The sequence below is a fragment of the Trachemys scripta genome, chromosome 1, assembly GCF_013100865.1.
Source record: "Trachemys scripta elegans isolate TJP31775 chromosome 1, CAS_Tse_1.0, whole genome shotgun sequence".
In the NCBI taxonomy this organism is placed as follows: Eukaryota; Metazoa; Chordata; order Testudines; family Emydidae; genus Trachemys; species Trachemys scripta.
In genome coordinates this window covers 99,343,354-99,370,665 of record NC_048298.1, presented here as the reverse complement: position 1 = coordinate 99,370,665, position 27,312 = coordinate 99,343,354, and the positions used below count along the sequence as shown (strand labels likewise).

The window sequence follows — 27,312 nt, the reverse complement described above, 5'->3', positions numbered from 1 at the left end:
GTGTCAGTTACACAGAGCCACAGCCGCTGGAGGCTCTGTTTAAGAGCCGGGCTGCCCGAGAGCTACCGGCTTCGGGCAGCCCCGTGCCTCAAGACCCTGCGCCGCCGTAGCCCGGGAGGGGAAGTGCCCGGCTGGGGGCGCAGGGTCCGGAGGCATAGGGGCTGCCCAAAGCCCGAGCGCTACCGGCTTCACGGTTTGCTGGGCAGCCTCCAGACCCTGTGCCCTCGGCTGGGCGCTTCCCCTCCCGGGCTCCAGCTGTGCTGGGGAAGCGCCGGCTGGGGGCGCAGGGTCTGGGGGCTGCCCGGGAAACCATGAAGCTGGTAGCACTGGGGCAGCCCTTTCCCCCTGGCTGGGAGTGGGAGGGAGGAGGGGGCGGAGTTAGGGTGGGGAAGGGGCGGAGTTTGGGCGGGGCTAGGGGTGGGAAATGGGTGGGGCCAGGGCCCATGGAGGGTCCTCTTTTTTTATTTATGAGATATGGTAACCCTAGTTAAACATAGCAGTGTAGATGTTCTCGCTCAAGCTGGAGCCCAGGTTCTGAAAGCCTGTGAGGGGAGGTGGGTCTCAGAGCCCAACCAGAGTGGAAAAGTCTACACTGCTATTTTTAATCCTGTAGCATGAGCCCCCCAAGCCTGAGTCAGTTGGTCCAGGCTCTGAGACTTGCTGATATGGATTTTTTTTTTGCAGTATATAATCAGTGTGATAATTTTACCATCAGAAATCAAGGGGAGAGAGAATTCAGCACAGAGTGAGGTACTGTGATCCAGTTGACAGGATCTGGAACTGGAAGTCAGCATAATTGAGTGCTATTCCCAGCTCTTCCTTGGGCAGTTCATTTTCTCTCTATATACCTCATTTACCTCATCTGTAAAATGGGGATAATGTTATTTACCCACCTTTGTAAACCACATTGAGATATAGTAATAAAAAAGCACACCAGGCAAGTGCTAAACATTATTATTAATTGTTATTAGCAAGCCTGAGGAGAGCTTTAAGGGCCTAATTTTAAAAAAAAAAATTGTGTATGCAATGGGTACGTGCTGGGTGCAAACAGATAACTTCCCATGCAAAATATGCTGCTTCAATTGCCACTCAGGGCATTGTACAGGCAATTCCCATCTTGTGCATGCAAGTACCTGTTTTCCATGTGCAATTACATATTTTGCACACCTAGTCACCTCTCTGTATTCACACAAGCATATTTTTCAAGTGCAACTTGAACACTTATATTTGAAATAATGGCCCTAAATATTTACCTCCATAGAACAAGAGACTTTAGAAAACCTAAGGCTATTCTAGTATCATTTCCTCAGTGATGCAAAAGAAAGAAGTCATCCTTCGAATTTACAATTTTCCCACCAGTCTAGTATTTTAGAAGTTTTTGTTTTCAAAGGTCTTTAGACTTGCAAAGACTGAAAGCACATTCAGTTAACTGATGTAGACTCCAGGCTAGTTCTATATGAAGGCACATGTAAAATGGAGATATAGATATGATATTATAGAATAATAACAATTACCATATTCACATGAGTATTTATACCTAATACAATGACACATTATAGATGCACAGAAATACATTTCTTAGAGAACATTCAGATACTATATCTATCTATGATAAAAGGACATTCACAGTTCATGTAAATATATATATGTTTCTTACTGTCACATTTAATGCTGACTGTTGGTCAATAATCTGTTCATCCCAAAGCATCTTTACAGATATAGAGAGCACTACAGCATTGCCTTTCATTCCTGTCCGTAGCTTGTTCCTCCATTAAACCCAGCCTGGTCATGTCCCTGTGCACAATGTCCTGCCACCTAGTTGGTGGTCAGCCTCTAGGCCTGACTGACCTTGGCTGCATTTGCATTATGTTCTTTGGCATCCTGTCATCTGTTTGTCTTCTACAGTGTCCCCACCATCATAATATTTTTGATTGCAGCCAATCCCATACCCAGACTTCACATCCCACTCTCCTTATAACTTCTTCATCTGTGTTAAAATCTTTGCACTTTATACCTGCCATCTTCCAAAGAACTCATGTCTCTTTTGCCTCCAGCCAATATGTTGGCAATATACTCATACAATTGTGTGAGAATACAATACAGCCCATGGATACATTTGACCTGGCTGAGACTGGCACGTTGGTCTAGACAAGCTTTCTGAATATTGTGAATGCTAGTACTCCAGTATTCTTGTGGTATATTCTTTTTAATAATGATACCCAATGTTAGCTGAAGCACAGAGTTTGAGACACTCTTTACATTACAAATCCAAAACTCCAATAGACTTCAAAAGGAGTAAGATTAAGTCCTAACTGGCAGCTCAAAACATGTAGAAGATTGAAAGTGCTATTCTCCAAATAAATTAGGGAGTTTAAGTCCACCATACAAAACAAGAACTGCAGTTATGATCATACTATGTTTTACCATCCTATATGAAAACAGAAAATGAGTGTTATTCACCTTCTTTACAATATGATCTGGTATCGTCAATGAGATGACACGGACCAGGCAACTTAATTTAAGAGAGAGATTAATTTTTATGGACTAACATTGTAAACCTCTATCTTTGACCCTCTCTCAATTTCACTACAAGTCCATGGCCAAGATGAACAACACAGGGGTAATTGTGATATGGAATAATAACAACCTGAATGCAGACTTAGATACAAGTGCAGGCCACAATATTTCCTGCAATAATGCATCACTTATCTGTCAACAAGCACTTCTAGCTGATAAGAACACAGCAAGAATTTGGTCATAGGTGCTGAAACTAGAGGTGCTGGAGGTGCTGCCGCACCCCCCTGACTTGAAGTGGTTTCCATTATACACAGGATTTACAGTTTGATTCAGTGGCTCTCAGCACCCCCACTATACACATTGTTCTAGCACCCATGGGGCCAGATTCTAATGTCAGTTACACCTGTCTAATTTCATTAACTTAAACATTGTTTTTTCAGAGTTTGCTCTGGTGTAACTGAGGTCAGAATCTGCCTGTAGAGTTCTGGATTAATGCTATATAAACAGGTACAAATATGGCAAATTTCTTCTACATATTTTAGAGCTCATTCTTATTTTAAAAATCTGATACAATTGAAAAGATTTGTCACTATGTTTCTGTTGCAAGAAAGGGGTAAACTATAGAACTTGTTTTAGTCTCACATTACAGAGCAAAACTGTAAGTTTAACTATTTCATAAACTTGAGCAGATGAACAGGAAGCTAATTGCTTAATCAGCTTTAGTCCCACATCACACACTGAGTTATGATTCACAATTTTACGAATATTTCTTGCTGTTTATTTTCCTTTAAAAACACAAGTCAGATCAGAATAATTTGTAAAAATGAAACTCTAGGTTTAAAACACCAACACTGAACTATTACTGTACTGTATTTTTCTAGGAAAAAATGTCAGATATCTTGAAGGTTTAGTTTTGCAAAATTGCCCTTGTATTTGGCACCCACAGATACTTTTGTCTGCAAATCAGTTATACTCACAGTTCAGAGTCATGTGTAGTATTACTAATTGACAGTCATTCTACTTATGTGAGCTTTACATTGAACTTGTTAAAGACAGTGCTTGGCTCATCTGGGTGAATACTATTTTACAAAAAGAACAGGAGTACTTGTGGCACCTTAGAGACTAACAAATTTATTAGAGCATAATAAATTAGAGCTTATGCTCTAATAAATTTGTTAGTCTCTAAGGTGCCACAAGTACTCCTGTTCTTTTTGCGGATACAGACTAACATGGCTGCTACTCTGAAACCTGCTATTTTACAGCACTGCATGGCATGCAATGGAGGGCAATTTGGAAAACATGCCAAAATAGATGGGTCTGTTTCTGAAAAGTTAGCTACCTAGATCCCAGTGAGAAGAGGAACTTTCCCAAAAATCAGGAGCGCTGGACTGTACCCAGCAAGAATTTTGATTTAGATCTTTCTATATCTTAGAAGCTTTCTTCCTAATTTATACATGGGCCAGATCGTCAGCTGGTGTAACTTGGCATAACTGCATTGAAACCAATGTAACTATGATTATTTATACCAGCTGAGGATCTGGCCCATTGTTGGGGAAAGGTAGTTGGGCACAATCGTTAGACTCTACTAGCAATTTCTAAAATTCTACTAGCAGAATCCTAGAAGGTCACCCTCTCAGGGAAGATTGATGGATGAGTAAAATGTGTTACCATGACTGCAGACACCAGGGCCTAGATCCACAAAGGTATTTAGGCTCCTAACTTCCATTGAAATCAGTGGAAGTTAAGAGCCTAAATACCTTTGTGGATCTGGGCCCAGACATGATTATTTTTCACTTCACAATGATTTAGGAGCACGTCAGTGGGTTGACTTGATAATCAAAGTTAAGAGGGATTCGGGGCAGATCCAGGATTTTTTCCTGGGTTATTATGACAATTATTTGGTCTGAAATGTGGCAGTGGAGGGTATGGCATGGAGCCACAAAGCCTTCACGATAAGGCCAGGAGGCACGTAAATTGGGAGATGTATAAATTCATGTGTGATCCAGAGGAATTGGTAATTACTCGTCTGCACATATCTTATTGGGCACAGTTATTCAGGATGGGTGGGAGCACACCCATCTGACTGGGGAGCAGATGTATTTTTGTCCAATAGTAGGGAAGGAATTGGTAAATATTGGTGAATCTGGCGGACGGTGGGGGAGACATCCAAACTAATTGGCACATTGCTGTGACAGATGTCGAGTATAGGCACTAGTTACGGAAGGTTATCGGATAAAATAGATTGGATAGGAATTTAGAGAAAAGCTCCCTTAAGGAAGCCGAGGAAAGGGGGTTCAGTACTCCTAACATCTGGTACAACAGGGAGCCAACCCCTCTCCTTTTCCAGACCCCTTAAACCTCATACAAGGGGATGGCAGCAGGGTCCCAGCAACAGGCTGGCTGGGACCAGGTTGGGCAGGGGGAGGGCTGAGAGCAGCCATCCCAAATTGGGGGGAACAATTAAGGAAATTATGACCTGCACTGTATAATTTATTATCAGGTATTTTAAGTGAATAAGGTTGTGGGCTAATTAAACCACATCCATTGCCTCCTGTCTTTCTTCCGGTATGGCTGGGACAATATTCACTTCTCTCTCCACTCCAACATCTCACCCCAATCATCATGGCAAAGGGAAGGCAAGCAAATTTTGTACCTGGGCTGTAACATTTTCATGACAATTTTACAAGGTTGTTCCACAGTCACACAGAATGAGTTTTAATTGCTTATAATTTTGCACGTTTTAAGCAATAGTTTAAACTCTTTACTTTATTCCAAAGTAAATTGCTACTCTTTTGGAAAAACCATTCTGCAGCACATAGTCATTCTATCTATTGCCCTATGCAAAACTAAAAACTATGATGGCACTGTGCTGCACCTTTGCTCAAAAACAAAACAAAAACCCCTAGTTGAAGCACTTCCCCAAAATCAGCTATTTAATGCAACCTTTCTGCCAGCCTATTGCTGTAATAATTCAGTCCTTCATTATTTATATAACTGGTTCTTTGTGTTGTACGTGAAGTTTCTATTTTAGGTAAGTGTTCAGATTTTTTTTCTCTCGGTTTCTCTGTTTTCAGCTCTGCAAACGGTACAGTCATTCAGTGGTTACCAGTATTTTACCTGGTTAGGCTATGTAAGCCATCAATTATTGTAGCAATGTAATCAACTTTACCACTTACTAGTCTGGAGTTTTGGTGGGATAAAACAGCTCCATTTTAAGAAATGTATGTTAATTAAAATGCCAGGAATGCTGGTTTTAAATATGAACTCCCATGGATTTCAGCAATGCAGATCAAGCCTTTAAAATCAATTCTAAAGCTCAGTATGCAACAAATACCAGGGCCAAAATCTGTCTTCAGTTACCTCTGAAATCAAAATCAATAGTTTTATACCAAAGAGCAATTTGGTCCTTCCTGTGTATGTTACAGAGACAGGACATTGAGGAGAAATGCTGATCTCACTGAAGTCAATGGCAAAACAACCATTGATGTTGTTGGGCCAGGATTTCACTCTTTTTGTTTAGATCCTCAGAATCACATATATGGTAACAAACAATTTAGTCAGGAAGGGTTTAAAAGACATCTATAAAATTAGACAGTACCTTGCTATACATTTTAAAATACAATGCTACTTGTTTACAGGAGTGTATTTAACAGGTCAGATCTTTACGGTCAGTTAGGAACAAAGTATTTGTTTCTCATTTATATTTAAATACCTCATCCAGATTCTCTTACAGAGCTTAATTCTACTTCCATTGAAGTCAGTGTCAAAACTTTCACTGTTTTCAATGGAGCAGGATCAAATCTTTAACGAGGTAAAATATTGATTGATTGAATTTTTAAGATAATTTGAATATTACACTTAAAACTGAAAAAAATTCCAGGGCACATTTCAGAGAGGTAGCAAAAACTAAAATTATATAAAACTGCATAAATATATATGTCTATATGTGCCAAAAGAAATGCTAAGAAACCATCTATACATAATACTGCACATCACATATATTCTATGTTCAGCAGGTTAAAAATTAATCTATCATCATTGTTTATAAAACAACTTAATTTGCTTGAGGGACTGACAATTACTCTGGAGGGCTATGTATATGCATACATATGCTAAATTATGATGAGGGGAAAAAAACTATTCTTGTTTTCAGTGATGTCTGAAAACCAGAAAGACTTAAACACCTGCAGTTGAGTCAGGCCAATAATCTTTGGGAAATAAGAGGTTAAGGTAATCAAGATTTAATGCCAATAGCAATATATAGTCACTTTAAAATTTCTCTAAAATGTTCATATATAGAGGTTAGATATGTGAGGTAATAATGTCAGAACTAATATTTTTAGTGAAAGTAACGTGGTGCTTCCATGAAATATTAATATTGAGAAATTGTGTGGAATTTTTAATACAAAATCCAAGACAATTCTCTAAAATCAATGCTGTAACTAATTTAATATTAATTATATTAAAAATTTCAATCAAAGTGCACTTTCTAAATGTAGGTAGGTTTTTAATCGATAATGATGTAAATTACATGAATATTTCACATTCTGTCCTGAGTTGCACTTTTAATAATCTGGAGTAACTCCATTGATTCCACTGAAGTAATTTTAGTCATGTTGAAATACCTGAAAATAATATTGTTTCCTTTTAAACAGGATTGCAACTTTGGTATCTAAATAATGGTAAGTCTGCAGTCCCTTTATTCTTATTTTTCATTAAGAACAGCTTCCAATTTACTACTAGAAAACTCTTAGGAGTTTGCATAGTTTGCAAAATTATTGTTATCTCTACTTTGAATAAAATACCGAACTGCCATACAAATGGCAAAAAGTGGTTTTGTAAAATTCCACAATGTGGCTTCCTATATGCTTCTTTACAATATTGTAGCCTTCGGTTCCTAATTTGTGTGTCACATGTTAAGCCACTTCCATGTTATTGTTTCATAACATTAATTTTAATATATTATAGATATAAAACTTCTTATTAAAGACTATAAAACAATTCAACAATTTTTTGTAAACTTTTGCTGCAAATTAAAGACATGATCCTGGAAACATTTGCACTCATGAGTAATTATACTCACATTAATAGTCCTGTTGATCTCAAAGAGACTTCTCAAAAGACCAGAAACTAGTCACATGTATAACGGTTATAGGATCAGTCTGTCAGTATCTGCAAAATTTATATTCTTCCAGGATGGTTTATTCTATGCATAATCTATTATATTTTTCTATTTATTTGGGATTTTCCAAGTACTTGGAATTTGAAGTATCAAAGCTGTTCTTTGTTGATTTCAAGCAGAAAACCTATTGTTCTTACAGAATTATTCTGACCAAGACATATTGGGTCAAGCCTTTGAAGATGCCTTAGAGGTGTTACAGCAACATTCTGATGGTGAGATTCAGTATTCACCAGGTAAAAACAATTATTTTCATTATACTTTATCATTTTTAATTTTTTATACACAAAAAACCTTAGACTGCTTTGTTCGGACAATAGTTTCTTATTGTCAACGTATTCATAATTACTGTGCAGCAGCCATTTATCAGTTTTCCTGATGTATTTAACTGCAAAATGTCCCGCAAATTACACTGTGGATGAATTGATACAACAATGATTTGCAATGCAAAAACAAACAAAAAAACATTCAAGGACAAATGATTTCTATATTCACTGAATTTACATTAAGATGGATCCATTAAATACAAATGAAGATAAGTTACTACATATGCACAAAAATGTTTAAGTTCTGGATAATCTCTTAGAAAATTGTGATTTTATAGGTTTTAAGTGTAAACATGATGGCTTTTAAAAACTTGAAACAGTGGCAGGCTGTCAATTGAGATTTGCAATATAGAGGAGGTCTTTTGACTCAAAATACGGTACAACTTGAGCTCTTTTCTATTTTTTGTTTGTTAATTTTACATAATGGGGAAACAGGAAGACAAAGTGTTAAATCCTGGTCCCATTGAATCAGTGTCAAAACTGCCATTGACTTCAATGAGCCAAGATTTCTCCCAAGAGGCATATATTATTATTTGACATGTTAACCTATAATAGTCTAATACAGGGGTGGCCAACCTGTGATTCTGGAGCCACAAGCGGCTCTTCAGAAGTTAATATGCGGCTCCTTGTATAGGCACCGACTCCGGGGCTGGAGCTACAGGCACCAACTTTCCAATGTGCCAGGGGGTGCTCACTGCTCAACCCCTGGCTCTGCCACAGACCCTACCCCCCCCCCCCCCCTTCCAGCCCCCCCCCCTGCCCCCCCCCCCCCCCCCCCCCCCCCCCCCCGCATGCCATGAAACAGCTGATCCGGAAGTCCAGAGAGGGAGGGGGAGGTGCTGATCGGCAGCCGGTGGGTGGGAGGCACTGGGAGTAGGGTGGGGGAGCTGATGCGGGGCTGCTGACATATTACTGTGGCTCTTTGGCAATGTACATTGGTAAATTCTGGCTCCTTCTCAGGCTCAGGTTGGCCACCCCCGGTCTAATACATAGATAGTAATATATACATTAGGCCAGATCCTCAGCTGGTTTTTATCAATGTAACTCCATTCTATGCTGATTTACATTGGCTGAAGAACCCATTATATATAATTTCTTACAAGTGTTGATAATTTGTATCATATATAGTATTGATCTTGTCTAAATCCATAGGGGCCCAATCCAGAAAGATGCCAAGGATTTGCAACTCACACTTCTCGGGATTGGCCCATATTTCAAAATGCAATAAGCATATCCCTTCAAAATCGTCTTCTGTTCATTTAAACAGTGTGTAATTGTTTCCAGATGTATCAACCCAGTGTTCCCTTATGCTATCTTTAAACATCCTGAGGACTTTAGTTATTTCAGTGTAAATTCTTTTTGGCATTGCAGATGCTCACACCACAGGAATATTTTCCCTGTAGTTCATTTAGATTAGTAACATTCTCTAGGCCCCTCATTATGAAGATTTTCAGATCAATAGGATGGAACTGCCTAAAATCATGCTTACAGAATTCTATTTATTATTTCATTCCACTTGGCTGTACTGATGGACATCTGCATAGAAAGTGTACAAAATATTCTTTTCCTTTCTAACAATTCTAACATTTGTTTTAGTCTTCTATGATGTTCCCTGCTTTCATCATTATATTTGGTGAGCAGGGCCAGCTTTAGGCCAATTCCCCCCAATCTGGCACCGCGCCTAAGAGGGCCCCGCGCCCGAAAGAAGAGCGCCTAACTTTTTAATTTTTACTCACCCAGCGGTGGTCCGGCTCTTCGGCGGCACTTCAGCGGCGGGTCCTTCACTCGCTCCGGGTCTTCGGCGGCATTTTGGCAGCGGGTCCTTCAGTGCTGCGGAAGACCTGAAGCGAGTGAAGAATCCGCCGCCGAAGTGCCGCCAAAGACCCAGACTGCCACCGGGTATCCGAATCGGGCCCCGCACTTCCTAAAGCCGGCCCTGTTGGTGAACATGGGCCTTTTCTTTATTATCCAAACTATTTTATATTGATCAATGAGCCTCTTTTCATGAATTCTGTTTTCTGTCAAACTAAAAAAACCAACAACCTAGTGACATTATTATTATTAGTCTTAGTATATGACTACTATATGCTTGGTGCTGGATAAACCACCAATATTAAGAGAATCCCTGCTCTGGAGAATTTATAATCTAGAAGGCAGACAGAGAAGGACAAGGTAAAATGGTAGACCTGTAAGGAAGATTTAGGTGATTTAAACAAAAATTATTTCCTTTTCTTCCCTTTTCTCACTCATTCTCTTTTTTTCCAAATTCTCAAGTAGATTATAAAAATTGCCCGACCTTAATCAACCACCATCCTCATCTCAGAGCAAGTCCAAACTACTCTGCAGCACCGCCTACAGAGGAACCAGTATACAACTGGAGAAATGTAATAGTAAGTAAATCACACAGTGTAGCAAGCAACCATAAGAATGAAAGCTGGCTGTTCATATTTCACATCCTGACAAAAATCCAACCTCATAGGCGCCGATTCCATGGATGCTCCAGGGCTGGACCACCCATGGGAAAAAAATGGTGGGTGCTTAGCACCCACCAGCAGCCCTCCTATCAACACCTCTCCCTCCCCCTAGCGCCTCCTGCCTGCCGGCGGGCCCCACCAATCAGCACCTTCCCCTCCCTTCCAGTGCCTACCACCTGCCACAGATCAGCTGTTTCACAGCATCAGGAGGCGCTGGGGGGGGGAAGGAGGCATGAGGGCACAGCACACTCGGGGGAGGGGGCGGAACTGGGCAGGAAGAGGCGAGGCGGGGGCATGAAGAGGCAGGGAAGAGGCAAGGCGGATGTGAAGTGTGGGTGGGAAGAAGCGGGGTGGGATGGGGCATTAGGGGAAGGGGTAGGGGAAGGGGTGGAGTAGGGGTGAGGTCTGGGCAGAGCCGGGGGGAGCACTCCCTTGCAGATTATAAACTTGGTGCCTGCCTAGTCAGGAGTAATTCAGTTTAAACTGCATGGGAAAATCTTTGCACAGTGTGTTTCATGGTCTCTCTTTAGCACCAAGATTAACTATTTGACACCATTGGCTAGAGGAGATCAAAGGGTACTAATGGAGATGTAATTCTTAAGCCTTTTGCACAACAGTTCATCAATTAATGTGAATCACTGGAGCTCTGTGCAAACTAACAGACAAAACTACCAAGAAGGTGGGGAAGGGTTACCTTTATATTATTTGGGCAGCAGGCTGAGAAGAACAAACTCCAGTGTCCAGTCTCTCCCCATTTTAGGATGTTTTTAAATGATTCTCTTGACTGACACGGATTATAAGAAGGAAAGCAAGATTGCCAAGTACTGTGCATGTGATTGCCTCACCACCAGCCTAATTTTAGAGAGGGGAAAGTAGTGGGGGGTGGGGGGTTAGGGTTAGGGCCCTTTGGTACAACTCTACCCTGCAAGACCATTCTCCATTTTTTTAATGAGAGTGGTCTTCCATGTACTGAAAGAAAACATCACCCTTACTCCATGGTCTGCTTCATAGTATGCTGATAGGCCCTAGGCTGCATTGCCTTCCCCACAAAGTCCCCTCCACAGTGGGAAGACCTGGTGAGAGTCACGGGTAGCTGGTTCCATCAAAGCGATCACTCTATGTCTGACCTTTCAGTCCTCATCCTCAAAGGGAACCTACCCAACACTTTCAAAAGAGGAGCCTGGGAAGCTTAAATTCATAACTTTGCTCGACACTAAGGGCATGGCTACACAGGAGAGTTTACAGCAGCGCAGCTGCATCAATGCACCAAGAGGTAATGCAGCTGTGCTGCTTAAAGCTCTCTAATGTAGCCGCTCTAAGCTCTCTCGTTGGCTTACCTACTCCAGCCTCTGTAACATAGCGCTGACAACACCAGTTCCTATGTCAGTGTAATTTATGAGGCGTATGTGTGTGTGTGTGTGTGTGTGTGTGTGTGTGTGATTTATTCATCCACCTGAGCGATATAAATTACACTGATATAACCTGTAGTTTAGACATAGCCTAAAAATCATGGACTGAACAGAGACACTAGATTTATGGTTTATTACAATCTGTAACCCACTAATCACCCTTTTTGTCCTATGACTGCAGAGGGTGTTAACAGACCATTCTACCTTGAATGTCCCTTAAAATATGTGCTAACTACTTTTGCTATAACAATCTGTTATTTAGCTGTGACGGTAGGAATACCTTTCCTGGACTTGAAGAAGAGCTCTGTGTGGTTCAAAAGCTTGTCTCTCTCACCAACCGAAGTTGGTCCAATAAAAGATATTACCTCACTCACCTTGTTTCTCCTATGTACTACACACAGTAGTGGTGGGGGGAAATCTCCTGTGTGTCATGTGACGAATGGTAGGATTCGTGAGGCTATCCAGTGAGCCAGTTCTTTTCAAGTTTTCTTTTTCTCACATGGTGTTTTCTGGTGGTAACACTTTGTTGTCTTAATTTCTTGAAGAATAGTGCAACAGATTTATATTCTGAAGGAACTGTTTACCACACTCTGTCGAATATTCCAGAAAACCAAGTGATGCATACTACTGCTAGCCAGCAAAAAGGAGGGAAAGGTGTGTAGAAAGAACTCTGCTTTCTGTGAACATTGTGTTATTTCCAAATCCTTCTTTTAGAAGTGGTGAATCATGCTTCTTTCATTATTTCCTCAATTCTTTACTTTACTATTACCAGGAGAAATTTAATTAATCTTTTGATGTAATATTTACTGGAATACAACTCCCAGAGGGCTTAATTAATTAAGATCTGAGGTCTGCAGACAGATAGCAAAAAGACTGGAATAATCTAGCCATCTGAGTGATTTATAGAACCCTCTATATCAAAATGTTACTCTACTAGAATATTGTCATTTTCCAAGTATAGATACATCTTTTGATATCTCAGTCTTGGACAATACCACCTCCTTACCTGAAAAAAGGTAAATCATCTGTGGTGAAGACCAGTGCTAAGAAATCATTTAGCTCTCTGTAAATGTCCACTTATCCACTTTGTTTATTTCTTTTATTCCCTGTGGTCCAGCAGACTCATCATTTCCCTGGTAAGCTTTTGATATACCTAAATAAATTTTTAATTTATTGTATGTCTTTGTCTATTTGCTCTTCAAATTCCCTTTTAGCTTTCCTAAATTCTATTGTGCATTTTACCATAGTTTATACTCCATTCTATTGACTTCATTAGAGTTGGATTTCCATTTTCTGAAGGATATCTGGTTTGGCTTGAATTACCTCATGCACCTTGCAATTTAACCACTCTGTTTTTCTTGCCTTTCTGCTTGTTTTTGTTTAGGGGTAAGCATGCCTTCTGTGACTCTGCTATGGTAGACTTAAGTAGCCTTCATGCTGAGATGAAATGCTCCTTTTTTGACTTGATGGTCTTCTTGAGGAGCTTCCCTTTTCTGTTGTTGTGTTTGAAATCTCCCTGTCTAATGTTTAATCTCAGAGTGCCAGCTTTTGCTATGTTCCCTTGCTGACTGATGTTAAACTTGATTATACTTTGGTCACTATGACCTAGTGGTTCAATTATAGTTACTTCTTGAATAAACTCTTTGGGACTAAGTCAATAATAGCCTCTCTCCTCCGGCGCACACTAGAGCTCAGTATTCCAAGAAGCAATCGCTAAAAATATGGAAATATGGCCTCTCTAAAACTTATCCTAATGCAATACTTGACCATTTTACATGTTGTTAGTTGAAGATACATTTGATTATTATTCTTTTATTAGACTAAGTTGCCTGTTTGCTCTCTTTCAACCCTGTGTACTCAATATCCTTCTGTTGTTCAGGAGACCAGAACTATACACCCTACTAGTATATTTCTATTCTGATTTGGGATTTGTATCCATAATGATTTTCCACTCCAAACTTTTAACTTTATTATATGGAATTTGTTAATGATAGTGCTACTGCTGCAACTTCCTGTATAGTTTCTAGCCAGGGTGCCTTGACTTTTGTCATTATACCAAGTTTCAGAAGTGCCTATTATGTCCTGGGCCCTCTTCCATTGCCAGACATTCTAGTTCACTTATTTTTGCTTTTAAACTTTTCATTGTGGTAGCAGAGTATTTGTTTCTAGCTGTTGCCTGATTTTAGGGAGGTTAATAATATTGTTTAGATAACATGAGTCCTATAGGCTACATAGCTGTATGCCTATTTTTAATTAACTCCTTAGTCTGACATCCTGTTACTTTTCTGGAAAGTACCTCTGAGCTCAAGTGGTTCCTCCTCCAGTACAGCTGTCCTATTCTTTTTTTTACCAGATGCAGGGTTACCGTCATCCCTAGCAGATGTCTTGGCTTAGACTAAGTGCTCCTGGGCAACTGTCAGCTTCCCCTCTCCTAGTTTAAAACAATCACCCCAAATTGTATTAGCTTTAGCTTTGGTTAAAGTGGAACTTCTGCATAGACTCTCCCTTCCCCACATTTTCCCCCCGTGTTCAATAAAATTAAGGGCAGGTCTACATTACCGCTCAAGTCAATCTAACTTAAGTCGCTCAGGGGTATGAAAAAGACACCACCACCCTGAGCGACTCAAGTTACAGGAACCTAAGCGCTGTCCACACCAGTGCTATGTTGGCTGGAGACACTCTCCCAACAACATAGCTCCCGCCTCTCAAGGAGGTGGAGTAATTATGCCAATGGGAGAGTGCTCCCCCGTCGGCAGAGAGCATCTTCACCAGACGCGCTTCAGTGGCGCAGCTACACCAATGTAGCGCTTTTATTGTAGACCTGCCCTAAGTCCCACTTCTTTACACTGGCTTCTCATCCCCTGTCTAGCTGGCTCTGAGCATGGAACTAGAAACACTTCAGAGAAAAGCAACTTTAAAGCCCTGGAGTTAAGCCTGTTTCCTAGTAATCTACCTTAAGCCTCCAGAACCAGAGGTGGCTGGAGGATGACAATTCTGTTTCACGACAACTTTTGAGGTATTAAAATTTGTTTTAGTTCTACCTTGGAATGAAAACAAAAACTTTCAAACATTTTTGTGAAATGGAATTGTGTCAAACGCCTATTTTGTGATCATAAAGGTCAGGGTTTTGATTCCGATCTCTCTCTTGAATTGACCAGCAAGTCCACCCTGGACCTCAGAAACCTTCCCAGTTGGTCAGAATCGATTTGTTGAACCCAAATTGTTTTGGCTTTGACAAAACAGCATATTTCAACAACAACAACAACACCCTTTTACCTAACTATTCTGACCGGTTCCATTCAGAACCTCTTTCCTGCATTGCTCCATGGCATTGATTTCAATGTGTACCTTGACTATGGGCTCCCCCCAGCACTCATTAGAAGTCTATCTAAATATCTTGTTCGATTTGCCGCTTTTGAGGCCAGCTACTAAAGTGCCAAGTGTTTTTTATGGTCACCATATACCCCACTATCAATCTTGTAATGATCAAATCCCTATTGCCACAGTCTGTCTATATCTCACAACTATAGCCCCATTAAATCTGCACTGGTCTTCTACTGCTCCAGTTATACTGGCCTTTTAATCTGTGACTGGGTACTACCTTGACCTAGACTTTACCTTTAAGTCTCCTTTCCAGGGATAGGGCAGCTGCCCACCTTTCAAAATGGATCTGAGTTATGCTCTGACCACTTGCATTTTATTTTTTTGATAGGGAGAAAAAAGCTTCGCCTGTTTGAATATCTTCATGAGTCTCTGTGTGACCCAGATATGGCAAACTGCATCCAGTGGGTGGATAAACCCCATGGTGTCTTCCAGTTTGTTTCCAAAAACAAGGAGAAACTTGCAGAGCTGTGGGGAGAAAGAAAGGGAAACCGCAAGGTCATGACATACCAGAAAATGGCCAGAGCATTGAGGAACTATGGAAGAACAGGGGAAATCATTAAAATCCGAAGGAAGCTGACATATCAGTTCAGTGCAGCTGTTTTACAAAGACTCTCCCCGTCTTACTTCCTGGGAAAAGAAACAGTTTATTGTCAGTATCTTCAGTACAATCAAGAATACCAGTGTTCAGACGACTGGATCACTTATAATAATTACATGTATCACAATGACCATGAGCTGCAGCATGCTAACGGCTAAACACATCGTATTAATTTGTCTTTTTAAGAGTTAGAAATATGTTAAAGCTCACAACTCTTCTCTCAATATATATTTTTCTTTTAACATGTAACACACACACACACCACGGGGGTGATTATCAGAAAAGAAAGGTTCAGTGCTGGCCTAATTTTGCGCCCATTGCAGGGAATGAAAAACTTTCATTGACTGTACAAGCAGAAGTTGTTAGTCAGATTCTGATCTCTATTATATCAATTAGAGGAATTACTCCAGGTTCAGACCTCTGTAACCAAGATCAGAATTTGGCCTGTTGTCTGTTTGACATCACAGGCCATATCCTGACATTGATCCTCGTGCGACTCTCACTGACTTTACTGGCACGTCTGTGCATGGAAAAATGGCAGGGTATGGCCCTGAGTTCATATGTACCTATACTCCACTACTCAGACTTGTTTTCAGATGGAGGCACATGAAATACGAGTTAGAGGGTGTTCAACTGCCTGCCGCTAGTGCTAGCTTTATTAACCAATACTTCTCATTAGTGACATTTTCTAAGTAAATACCATGCTGGATTTGTGCACCTACATGACATGGAAGCTGGGACCTGCGAATGCTGGTGAAGGTACTAATCCTTAAGCATTTGAGTTAACTCCTTGATATACAGAGTCAGGATATCCAGGCACCCATTTCATTGCTGACAGTGACACTCACTGGGAGAGCTACCATACCAGGAAGGGGGTCATCAAGGATTAAACTTTTTAAAATTTATTTACAGTTCTTTTGCTCCTAATTCTAGAAGCTGCATTTTTAAAGGGACAGCAATTTTGTATTCAGTTGTAAATAACAAATCTATTTTTTACATTCTCTTAAGTAGTTATAACTTACATGTTTAAAATACCACTGTCCGTCTCCACTCAGCAGCCTCACACTTTATTAGTGGAGAGGAAATTAAATTTAGATAGATACAGAATCCATGCACTCAATGCAAAGTTAGTGCAAGTTATATTACTTTACCATTTACACCTGTTTGCTGACCAACTTACACCATCATTTATGTCACTGCAGGTTTTGTCCCAGATAGATCCATGGGATCTGTACCCAGTCCCACAAGGCCTTGATTTGCCCATGGTAACTATAAACACAAATACGTATGGAGAAAAAACTGGTTTGTATAGGCCATTAATAATGTTGACCTGACCTGTCTGACATTAACATGAAATCATGAGAAAGTAGCTCCAGGTAGAAGAATCGAGATGGGTATGAAAATAACAGGCTTGATTCTGATCTCACACTGATTTTTACCCCAGAGTAACTCAAATGACTTTGATAGTTAATCCTGATTTACACCAATGTAGGTAAGATCAAAATCAGGCCCTACATATTGTTTATTAATATTGGGGGTGGTAAGGCAATCACTTTTGATAGTGGCTCCAATACTACGTTCCCTAGCAAGCAAAACTCTAACTGACGTTAATTTTTAATATGATAGAAAGATTGTATTACAAGAAACTTGAGCGAAGCCATAACATTATACCAATAATGGGTCCAATTACTGAAGTCAGTGGGAGTTTGCCTGACTAAGGAGTGTAGGATTTATCAGTGTTTTGTTTTTGTTGACATTTCTTGTAACATGCAGACTTTAATATAATAAAAAAGACACCAGAATGTCTCTGGTACTACACATTTGGATCCAATCCTGCTGTACCACTAAAGACCAATCCTACAAATACTAGGAATATTACCCGAGGTTAGAGTGTGAGATGAAGCTCTTTAATTTGTGATTCTGTCTCTATGTAAATAAACATGCAAGTACAAAATGTAACTAACGTGAACTTTCTGAATGTGTGCGAACTATTTAGGAAGCTGAGTGAGCTTAGTTATTATGTCTATGTCTCCCCTTCCACACTGATTTTGATATTCGCTTGAATCTTACAACAGCATGTATCAAATTAAAGGTTTGCTTTGTCTAACATTGTATGTTCAGATTTGCTGCTTTTGACCTCAGCTGTTTGCCAAAAAAATAAATACTTATTGAGATTGATACAATTATTTTGTTTAAAATTTTGATATAAGCATTAGGCTTTGGCATGTTGGTTTGATAATCTGCTGAACAAAGCATGGAGAGTTAACAGCAGTGGTGAACATAAGAATGGCCATACTGGGTCAGACCCATGGGCCATCTAGCCCAGTATCCTGTCTTCCAACAGTGACCAGTGCCCCATGCTTCAGAAGGAAAGAACAGAACAGGGTAATTGATAGGTGACCAATCCCCTGTCATTCAGTCCCAGCTTCTGGCAAACAGAGATTTAGGGACATCCAGAGCATGGGGTCGCGTCCCTGACCTTGTGGGCTAATACCATTGATGGACCTATCCTCCATGAACTTATGAAATTCTTTTTTGAACCCACTTATACTTCTGACCTTCACAACATCCCGTGGCAATGAGTTGACTGTGTGTTATGTGCAAAAGTACTTCCTTATGTTTGTTTTAAACCTGCTGCCTATTAATTTCATTGGGTGACTTCTGGTTCTTGTGTTATGTGAAGGGAGTAAATAACACTTCCTTATTCACTTTTTCCACACCATTCATGATTTTATAGACCTCAGTCATATTCCCCCTCCCTCCCCAGTCATCTCTTTTCTAAAATGAACAGTCCTAGTCTTTTTAATCTTGCCTCATATGGAAACTGTTTAATATCCCTAATCATTTTTGTTGCCCTTCTCTGTACCTTTTCCAATAGTAATATATCTTTTTTGAGATGGGGCAACCAGAACTGCACACACTATTCAAAGTGTGGGCATCCAATAGATCTGTAGAGAGGTACTATGGTATTTTCTATCCCTTTCCTAATGGTTCCCAACATTCTGTTAGCTATTTTGACTGCCGCTGCACACAGAGCAGATGTTTTCAGAGAATTATCCACAATAACTCCAAGATCTCTTTCTTGAGTGGTATCAGCTAATTTAGACCCCATAATTTTGTATGCATAGTTGGGATTGTGTTTTCTAATGTGCATTACTTTGCATTTATCAACACTGAATTTCATCTGCCATTTTCTTGCCCAGTCACACAGTTTAGTGAGATCCCTTTGTAACTCTTTGCAGTTAGCTTTGGACTTAACTATCTTGAGTCATTTTGTATCATCTGAAAACTTTGCTACCTCATTGTTTACCCCTTTTTCCAGAACATTTATGAATATGTTGAAAAGCAGTGATCCCAGTACAGATCCTTGAGCGACCCTTTCTCCACTGTGAAGACTGACTATTTATTCATACCCTTTGTTTTCTATTTTTTAACCAGTTACTGATCCACGAGAGCACCTTCCCTCTAACCCCATGACTGCTTACTTTGCTTAAGGCCCTTTGGTGATGGACCTTGTCATAGGCTTTCTGAAAGTCCAAGTACACTATAGCCATTGGATTTCCCTTGTCCACATGCTTGTTGACACCCTCAAAGAATTCTAATAGATTGGTGAGGCATGATTTCCCTTTACAAAAGCCATGTTGACTCTTCACCAACATATCACGTCCACCCATGTGTCTGATAATTCTATTCCTCCAAATACCATCGTCTCTTCCATGCATTGCGACCCTGCAGTTCTGCCTGTCTAACTGGCCCTAACCTAACAGGTGAGAGTATATACCTGTAGGTGTAGAGAAATGGGGTGAAGGAGAATTGTAGGGAACTGCTAGAAAAGCACTTTGTGAGGGGTAGAAGAACTGGGGGGAATTCAGACCGAGAAGAAATGAGGGTGTAAAGAGAATTTGTAGAGGCAAAGGGGGAAGAGCACATGCTCTTAAGAAGAATTAGTGGGGACTGGGAAGAGAGGTCAGGAGAAATCATATAGATTAATAAATGTTCAGAAGGGCAAACAATGAGAAAGTTAAGATCTCATTTTTTTCAGTGGGAGAATATGGGTGTGGGAATGAGTGCTAAATGATTGGTTTGAGCCTGGGGATACTTATGAGGAGCAGGCAATGGAGTGAGGCCAGGCTATATTGTGTGTGAATTAAAGAGGATGATTGGATTCTAACTAAAATGTACTTACATGGATAAGTTAACATTGTTAAAGAGGAATAAAAGAGAACTTTAAAACCTCTTAACACTTCCAAAACAACTAAAGGGAGCTGGATAGATTTTAGGAACAGATACTTTTACTATATTTATGTAGCTACATATGTAGTGTCCCTAAATATGTATGATGGCCCTAGGTTGTACATATATGCTGAAGAGATTTCTGACTGTAGATGTCGTTTACTTTAGCAGAAATAAAGCATAAAAAGAGCCAATGGCTGGAAGATGAAGCTAGGCAAATTCAAACTGGAAATAAGGTGCAAATTTTTAAGAATGAGGGTGATTAACCTTTGAATCAATTAACCAAAGGATTGGGGTAGATTCTTGAACACCTGAAGTCTTTAAATTAAAACTGAATATCTTTCCATAATATATGTTGTAGCTCAACCAAAAGTTGTGGCTTGATGCAGAAATTGCTGTGTGTAATTCTACAGCGTGTGTTATACAGAAGAACAAATTAGATGATTGTAATAGTCCCTTCTGGTCTGAACATTTATTAATCTATATGATTGTATCATGGAAATACATGAGAAGAGCTGCAGGGCTGCGACAAAAGATTTGCACAGAATTAAGTAGTCATATGTAACTAATACAATGCTATGTGTAGCTTCAGTTACTCTCTGATTATATAATATGCCCCTCATTACCAGTATTAGCAATCTAGTAGGAACTACAGCAACCCGGTTGGGGAAGTGTAACAGAGAATTGTCTCAATGTTAATGGCTGTACCTCACATTCTCTTTAAAACATATTTTTTATTCAGAACATTGGGGACAAGTCTAGGTGTCCCTAGGTGTGTTTTAAATATTTGCTTTTGTCCCAGCTCCCTTCTCTCCCCTGCCCCCACACCAAATTTATGTTCTCTCTAGTATGTTGAAGGGCCTAAAAGCAGCAGAAGAGTAAGGAAATGTACCCCAAATAGTGTACAGAGGTTGGAATAAGCTTAAATATCTGAAAAGAGACGGTAAAAAAAATCGTGTGATTAAAAATGCTGCTGCATCAGAGTTGTTCTTGTGTAGTGAGGCTTGCTCATCATATGTTACAAGGTCATGTCACTGTGTCCTAGCCGGTGTCTCGCTAGTTACTACATTTAGCAATAGCAAGGGTAGGATAGCAATAGTGAAAAACATTGTCATGTGACCCTGTTTCAGCCAAAAATATTATGTCTGAATTTAAGGGTGTAATATATTAGAGAGAGAATAAACTGGTAGTGATCCCTGCAAGGTTATGCTGTGGTTTTGAGAACCGTAACTCTTTTGAGTTCTGCTATCTCCAGAAACCACGAGATGGCAATATAACCTCAAAGACTAACAGATTTATTTGGGCATAAGCTTTCGTGGATAAAAATCTCACTTCTTCAGATCCTAGGCATCTGAAGAAGTGAGGTTTTTATCCACGAAAGCTTATGCCCAAATAAATCTGTTAGTCTTTAACGTGCCACCAGACTCCTTGTTGTTTTTGTAGATACATACTAACACGGCTACCCCCTGATACTTAATATAACCTTGTATTTCAGTTTGATTGAGAGTGGATCTGAACTGTTTTGGAGGCTTGCTTTTTGCACCTCTTCATTTTTCACTTAACTTCTCCTTCACTCTTAAGACTGAAGCAGCAACTGAACCCATAGCATCTTCTCTTGAAGTTGCTACCCGGGCAGCTTCAACTATGGAACATCCTAAAAATGTTGTAACTCCTGGGTTTGATATCACTGCTGTGAATTAGAGCAGCTGAGTAATGTCTCCACCACAGTATAATTACACTATTCAACTAAATGTAGTTTTTGTGTGTGTAAGTTTCACACAAACTCTCCCTTACCACCCATAAAATTTGGATCATTTCCTACATATGTCCTGGGTATCAATTGTTTTTGGGGTTAATCAGCACTTCAGCTGCAGTCTTGGCAGCATCTGAACAACCACAGCTAAATAACCAACTGTCACAGGAGCACAGAGTCGTGTATCAGTTTAGCACTGTGCCTCAGTGGTACATTCAGTCCTGTATTTATTGGGATCTTCACAGAACTGAAGGCAGCTTGTCTCAAGACAAGGTTTGGTCAGTGCTTGGAATTTCCTGGTATACAAAATTGCTTTTGAAGGGGACAAAAAAGTTCTTGACCCCAAGCCTGCAACAGGATCTGCAAGACCCATCCATCCATACAGAGTCCTACTGCAGGCTCTTGCAGGGTGCAGTGGTCTGCATGCATGGATCCAGTTGCAGTGGGTAAGTGACGCAATGAGCTAATATATTAGCCTTTCATCACTGGAGACTGGAATTCAAATCTGCCTTAAATTTCGGGTGACCAGATATTCCATTTTGAAAGGAACAGTCCCTTATTTAAGTCCTCCTGCAGGTGTCCCAACTTTTTGTTTAAAATGAGCAAATTGTCCTGTATTTTCTGTCTCCTCCCCATCAGTACTGGTGAGTCCTGCTGCTGGCCAGATCCCAGTTCGCCAGCCGCCTCCCACCAGCATTAAGTGGTGGGGTCCAGTGACCAACGATGGGAGTGGGTGTGCCAGGCTGGTGGCAGGGCAAAGCTGCAGCGTGCAGGGATGGCTGCTCCCCCTGCTGGTCCATCAGTGCAGCCCCTGCTGTGTCCTGGCTCTTGGCCAGCAGAGCTCCACCCCCACATCCCGTTTGTGGATGGCACAGGCTGTGCACTGTGGTGGCTGGGGAGTGCGGGCAGGTGCCAGGCAGCAGCCGGTTACACGTTGCCTCTGCTGCCCACCCATCGGCCCTTTACATGCTCCTCCTCTCGCTGTCCTCTCCCTGCTTTGCCCCTTCAGCCCTCCAGCCCCACTGCTCCTCCATATCCCCACGGTGGGGTGTGTCCCGCCCCCAGCGCTGTGCGGTGAACCAGCCCGTGGTCAGAGCGCTCAGTTCACCAACAGCCTGCCTGTCAGGCTCCTTCCTTCCCCCACTGCCTCTGGCTGGGCCAGCAACCCCGGGAAAGCCCAAGACCCTCCGGCCCTGGGCGCTGGCCAGGAGGAGCTGAGGCCTGCATGTGCCAAAGCCCCATGTACCATGGGCACGGGGAAGCCTCTCAGCCCCTCAGCTAAGCTCTTGGGGCAGCAGGGGGAGGGAAGCGATTTCCAGCCTGTTCACGCCCCGAACCCGCAGGCTGCACAGCAGTCCTTGGGGCAGGAGCTTAGAACCTTCTTCACCCCCCCACCCTGCCCCACCCTGCAGGGCTGCTCCATCCCCTAGGCACCCACCCCTGCTGAGCCACCTCTCTGGCCAGGTTCGCTGAAGCCCCTGCAGTCAGGTTCCCTGGGCCCTGGTGCCCAATGCATCCTTAGGGCTTAACTGCTTCCTGCCTGTGCTGTAGCTGGGGGGCGGGAGGCGGGACAGGAGGCCGCTGGGTTATGTCGGTGGCCAGCAGCAGCCTGGAGGTGTTAGTTGCCTTTTGACACTGTGTGGGCAGGAAGGGACAAGCTGCCTCCACCCTTGGGAGGGGAGTGGGGACTGGGGGAACAAAGAAGAAGAGATGAGCTGCTCTGCAAAGACACAGGCCAGGTCATCCCTTCCCCCTCTCTTCCTCCCCTGCGGCTGGAAGCAGCTCCGGTTCCTTCCCTCTCACACAGTGCCGTGCCATGTTCTAGTGTGAACCCTGGCAGAAATCTGGGATGAGGGGAATGTGACCCTGAGTGTCGCCCACCCACACGTTGCCTCAGGAAGACATGGCACCAGGTACCAGGAGAGGTGGGTCAGTCCCGGGGGCCCAGCCAGGCATGGAGGGCGGCAAGTGCTTGGCAGGGAGAGTTGGGTCAGCTGGTCACTCCCACTGTGTGAGACGTGTGTACGGGAATGTGTGTGTGTCACCTCTTCCCGTGTGTGTGTGGGGGTAGGGGTGTGTGTGTCACCCCTCCCTATGTGAACCCTGAAGCCTCAAAGATAAGAAGGTAAATAAAAAGAATCCAACTACATAGTATTTCTTTTTAAAGGGGGCTCAGTCAACTTGATGTTAATTTGAACATTAGTACTACATAATTCTGATTGCTGTTGAACTCACTTGAATATGAGTAATTTTACCAGGTGTCCCGTATTCAGCATAGGGAAATATGGGCACCCTACTTAAATTAGATGTACAGGAGCTCAGTCTTATCCACAGTTGGACAGTTGTCCATATAGTAAAGACAGCCATATGATTTAGGCCTGTTCAACAAAGCTCAAATCAAGAAATCCTTATTGAGGAGTTCTCTATAAAACAGAATTGTCTGTCTACATGTAGATAACTGGGTAATGCACACATTGCCAGTAGATGGTGCTCAAGAATACACAGCCTTATTCCTGAGTTTTGTAGGACCAATAAAACTTGTGCGCTACAAATAGCTTCTTGTGTCAAACTCTTTACATGCAGCTCCTAACAATCCTTCCTCAGGCAAAATTTCCCATTGGCATGTAACTGAATAAGGACTGGTGAAGATACAGTCAGGGCCGGCTCTAGGTTTTTTGCCGCCCCAAGCAAAAAAAATTTTGGCTGTCCCCTGTCCCAGCTCTGGGCTCCTCGCCGGACCCCCTGCTGCTCCAGCCCTGGGCTCTTCCCCCACCCACACCCACCCCCTGCCGCCCCAGCTCTGGGCTCCCTCATTCCCCCCATCACTGCCCCACACACACACACCTCCTGCTGCCCCAGCCCTGTGCTCTCTCCCCCCGCACCTGCACCCTCCTTCTGCCGCAGCCCTGGGTCACTGGTAACTCGCTCCCATGGCAGGTCATTCAGCAGGAATTTTAGATGTGCACAGAACACAGACAGGATTGGTTCCCATATGGTTACAGAACTGCAGTAAAGTGGAACAATTTTCAGCTTGTGTGACTGGAGGATATCTGGATGCATATTATAAGACTATCCTACATAAATGAAGAAAAGTTGAGGTGCCTTTATTATTCTTTTGTTCCTCTCTTTCTTTCTATGGGGAATTTGCCGATGCAATATCACTGTCTTCCTTTTAAACAAACAAACAAACAAACAAGGCAATGGCAGTTGAAAATAGCAATTCCAGTCCTAATAACCACTGGGAAGCATTTCTTGCTCAATTTATTCTACTTTTTCTACAGCAAGTTACAGTGGACAGTATATTTGATTTGGGAGAAATGAAGTAACAGCTGCCCAAACTGAGCTTGAGCACGCCTGAATTTTGAGGTGTTCAAATCTGGAAGGCAGGTGCTGGGGGAGGGAGAGGGGGGGAGGCTGTGGCTCTGCGGGGGAGCACAGCAGCATGTATGCAGCAGTGTGTCTGGCGCTGCGTGGAGCCAGACACGCTGGTCTGAGTGGCACAGTAAGGGGGCTGGAGGGTTGGATGGGGCGGAGGTTCGGAGGGGGCAATCAGGGGCAGGGAGAAGGGGGGTTAGATGGGTCAGAGGTTGGGGGGACAGTCAGGGGACAGGCAGCGGTTGGATAGGCATGGGAGTCCCGGGGGGTTGTCAGAGGACAGGTAAAGGGGGGGGGATCCTGGGGGGCAGTTAGGGGCAGGGGTACCGGGAGGGGGTGATCAGGGGACAAGGAGCAGGAGGGGTTGGATGGGTTGGTTTCTGTGGGGGGCAGTCGGAGGGAGTGGATGGGGCTACCCTCCCTGTGGAGTGTCCTATTTTTTGAATATTAAAATATGGTATCCCTACCTTCACAGTGCAGCTCTCCATTCACTGCAGCATGCGGTCTCTGCTACCTCACTCCCTCCCCCTCTTTCCTGTTGGTAGTGGCCAAGGGAATGCTGGGAAATATAGTTCTTTCCCTGCTCCAGGGCTGGCTCTATAGGCAGGGAGCTAACCAAGGAACTACAGCTCCCAGGGCCCCCTGCTGGTTCTCAGCTCCCATGCTGGATCCCTGCTGCCCCTGCAAATGGGCTGCCCCAAGCATGTGCTTGCTTTGCTGGTGCCTAGAGCCGCCCCTGGATACAGTCACTCCCCAGGGCAGAAGGCCTATACAACTACAGTCTTAGAGCTGCTTAGGCCTTCTGCTGGCTCTCTGTGCAGGGGTGAATTTCATGCTACATGATTCAAGCCCAAGATTGGTAGGTTTATTCAGGACAGGTCTCTACCTGCAATAATGGAGTGTAGGAAGTCACCAATGAAATGATTTGACAGAGGTATATAATAATATCTAATTCTTATTACTTTTCAATTGGTAGAGCTCGGAGTGCTTTATAAAGGAGATGTCATTATCCCCACTATATACAAGGGGAAAACTAGGGCAAAGGGAAGTAAGGTGACTTGCCCAACATTACCCAGCAGGCCAGTGGCCAAGCTGGGAATAGTATAGAGGCTACCTGAGTTCCAGTCCAGTGCTCTATCTGCCAGGCCATACTGCCTTGCATAAGAAACATGCTTTGTCTCTGTTTTTGCTTTAGTGTCTCCCTTCCATGGGCATCATCTTCACAAAATAAATAAAAATTCTAGTGTGTTTGTTGAAGGTGCTCAGGAGAATGCAATCCTCCTATACAAGCACAGACAGACCAAACTTTTTCACTCTGCCCGGCAACATGCCTCAATGCTGCATATCGGGAACATCTGGGCAGGCTAGAGGGCAGTAGGCGGCGTTTCTGAATGTTTTTTCCCTCTCTCAAGGTAAAGACGATATTGCAAAATATCTTGTTGAAATTGTAAGGAGCTCTCAGTCCAGAGAGTTTGGCCTCTAGGGGAGCATTTTAGAAGAGTATCAAAGAGTCCTGTGGCACCTTATATACTAACAGACGTATTGGAGCATAAGCTTTCGTGGGTGAATACCCACTTCGTCGGATGCATGGGTGGGTATTCACCCACGAAAGCTTATGCTCCAATACATCTGTTAGTCTATAAGGTGCCACAGGACTCTCTGTTGCTTTTTACAGATCCAGACTAACACGGCTACCCCTCTGATACTTTTAGAAGAGTGTGCTTTCAGGACAGTATACTGCATAACGCATCAGCCATCTTACTACGAGCTTGGACATTGGACAGTCCATGTTGATACAATGGATTATAAGGTGAATCACTGTGCAACCAGGCTATATTAGCAGAATGCCATCCAAGTGCACACAGAGTATAAGCTGACGGATGGAAAAATAAATCCTTTACTTGACATTCCAGAGTCACATAATCTGAGCCAAGGCCTGAAGAATAATGATGAAATAAGAGAAAAGACAACTGGCAGCTAGTCATAATGCCTCTTTCCAGTATTACAGGAACCAATTTCATTGCAGTAATATTAATGAGAGCTTAACAGCTGAATATAACTAAT

The 27,312-nt window shown here is 42.3% G+C and overlaps 1 protein-coding gene across 1 annotated transcript; it reads left to right on the top strand.

Moving 5' to 3' along the window:
• Positions 1 to 4,498: 4,498 nt before the first annotated feature.
• On the top strand, positions 4,499 to 16,045 carry SPIC (Spi-C transcription factor). Its single transcript, XM_034758063.1, has 5 exons — positions 4,499 to 4,531; positions 7,839 to 7,932; positions 10,297 to 10,412; positions 12,451 to 12,559; positions 15,618 to 16,045. Exons 1-5 carry the CDS (start codon positions 4,499 to 4,501, stop codon positions 16,043 to 16,045), a joined length of 780 nt encoding a protein of 259 aa, XP_034613954.1.
• Positions 16,046 to 27,312: the final 11,267 nt, after the last annotated feature.

Excerpts from the sequence above, each read along its gene's own strand:
- SPIC (XM_034758063.1), top strand. The coding sequence starts at position 4,499 with ATGTATAAATTCATGTGTGATCCAGAGGAATTG. Across the intron at positions 4,532-7,838 it reads TGTGTGATCCAGAGGAATTG|AATTATTCTGACCAAGACAT; the intron begins GTAATTACTCGT and ends TTGTTCTTACAG. Across the intron at positions 10,413-12,450 it reads ACAACTGGAGAAATGTAATA|AATAGTGCAACAGATTTATA; the intron begins GTAAGTAAATCA and ends AATTTCTTGAAG.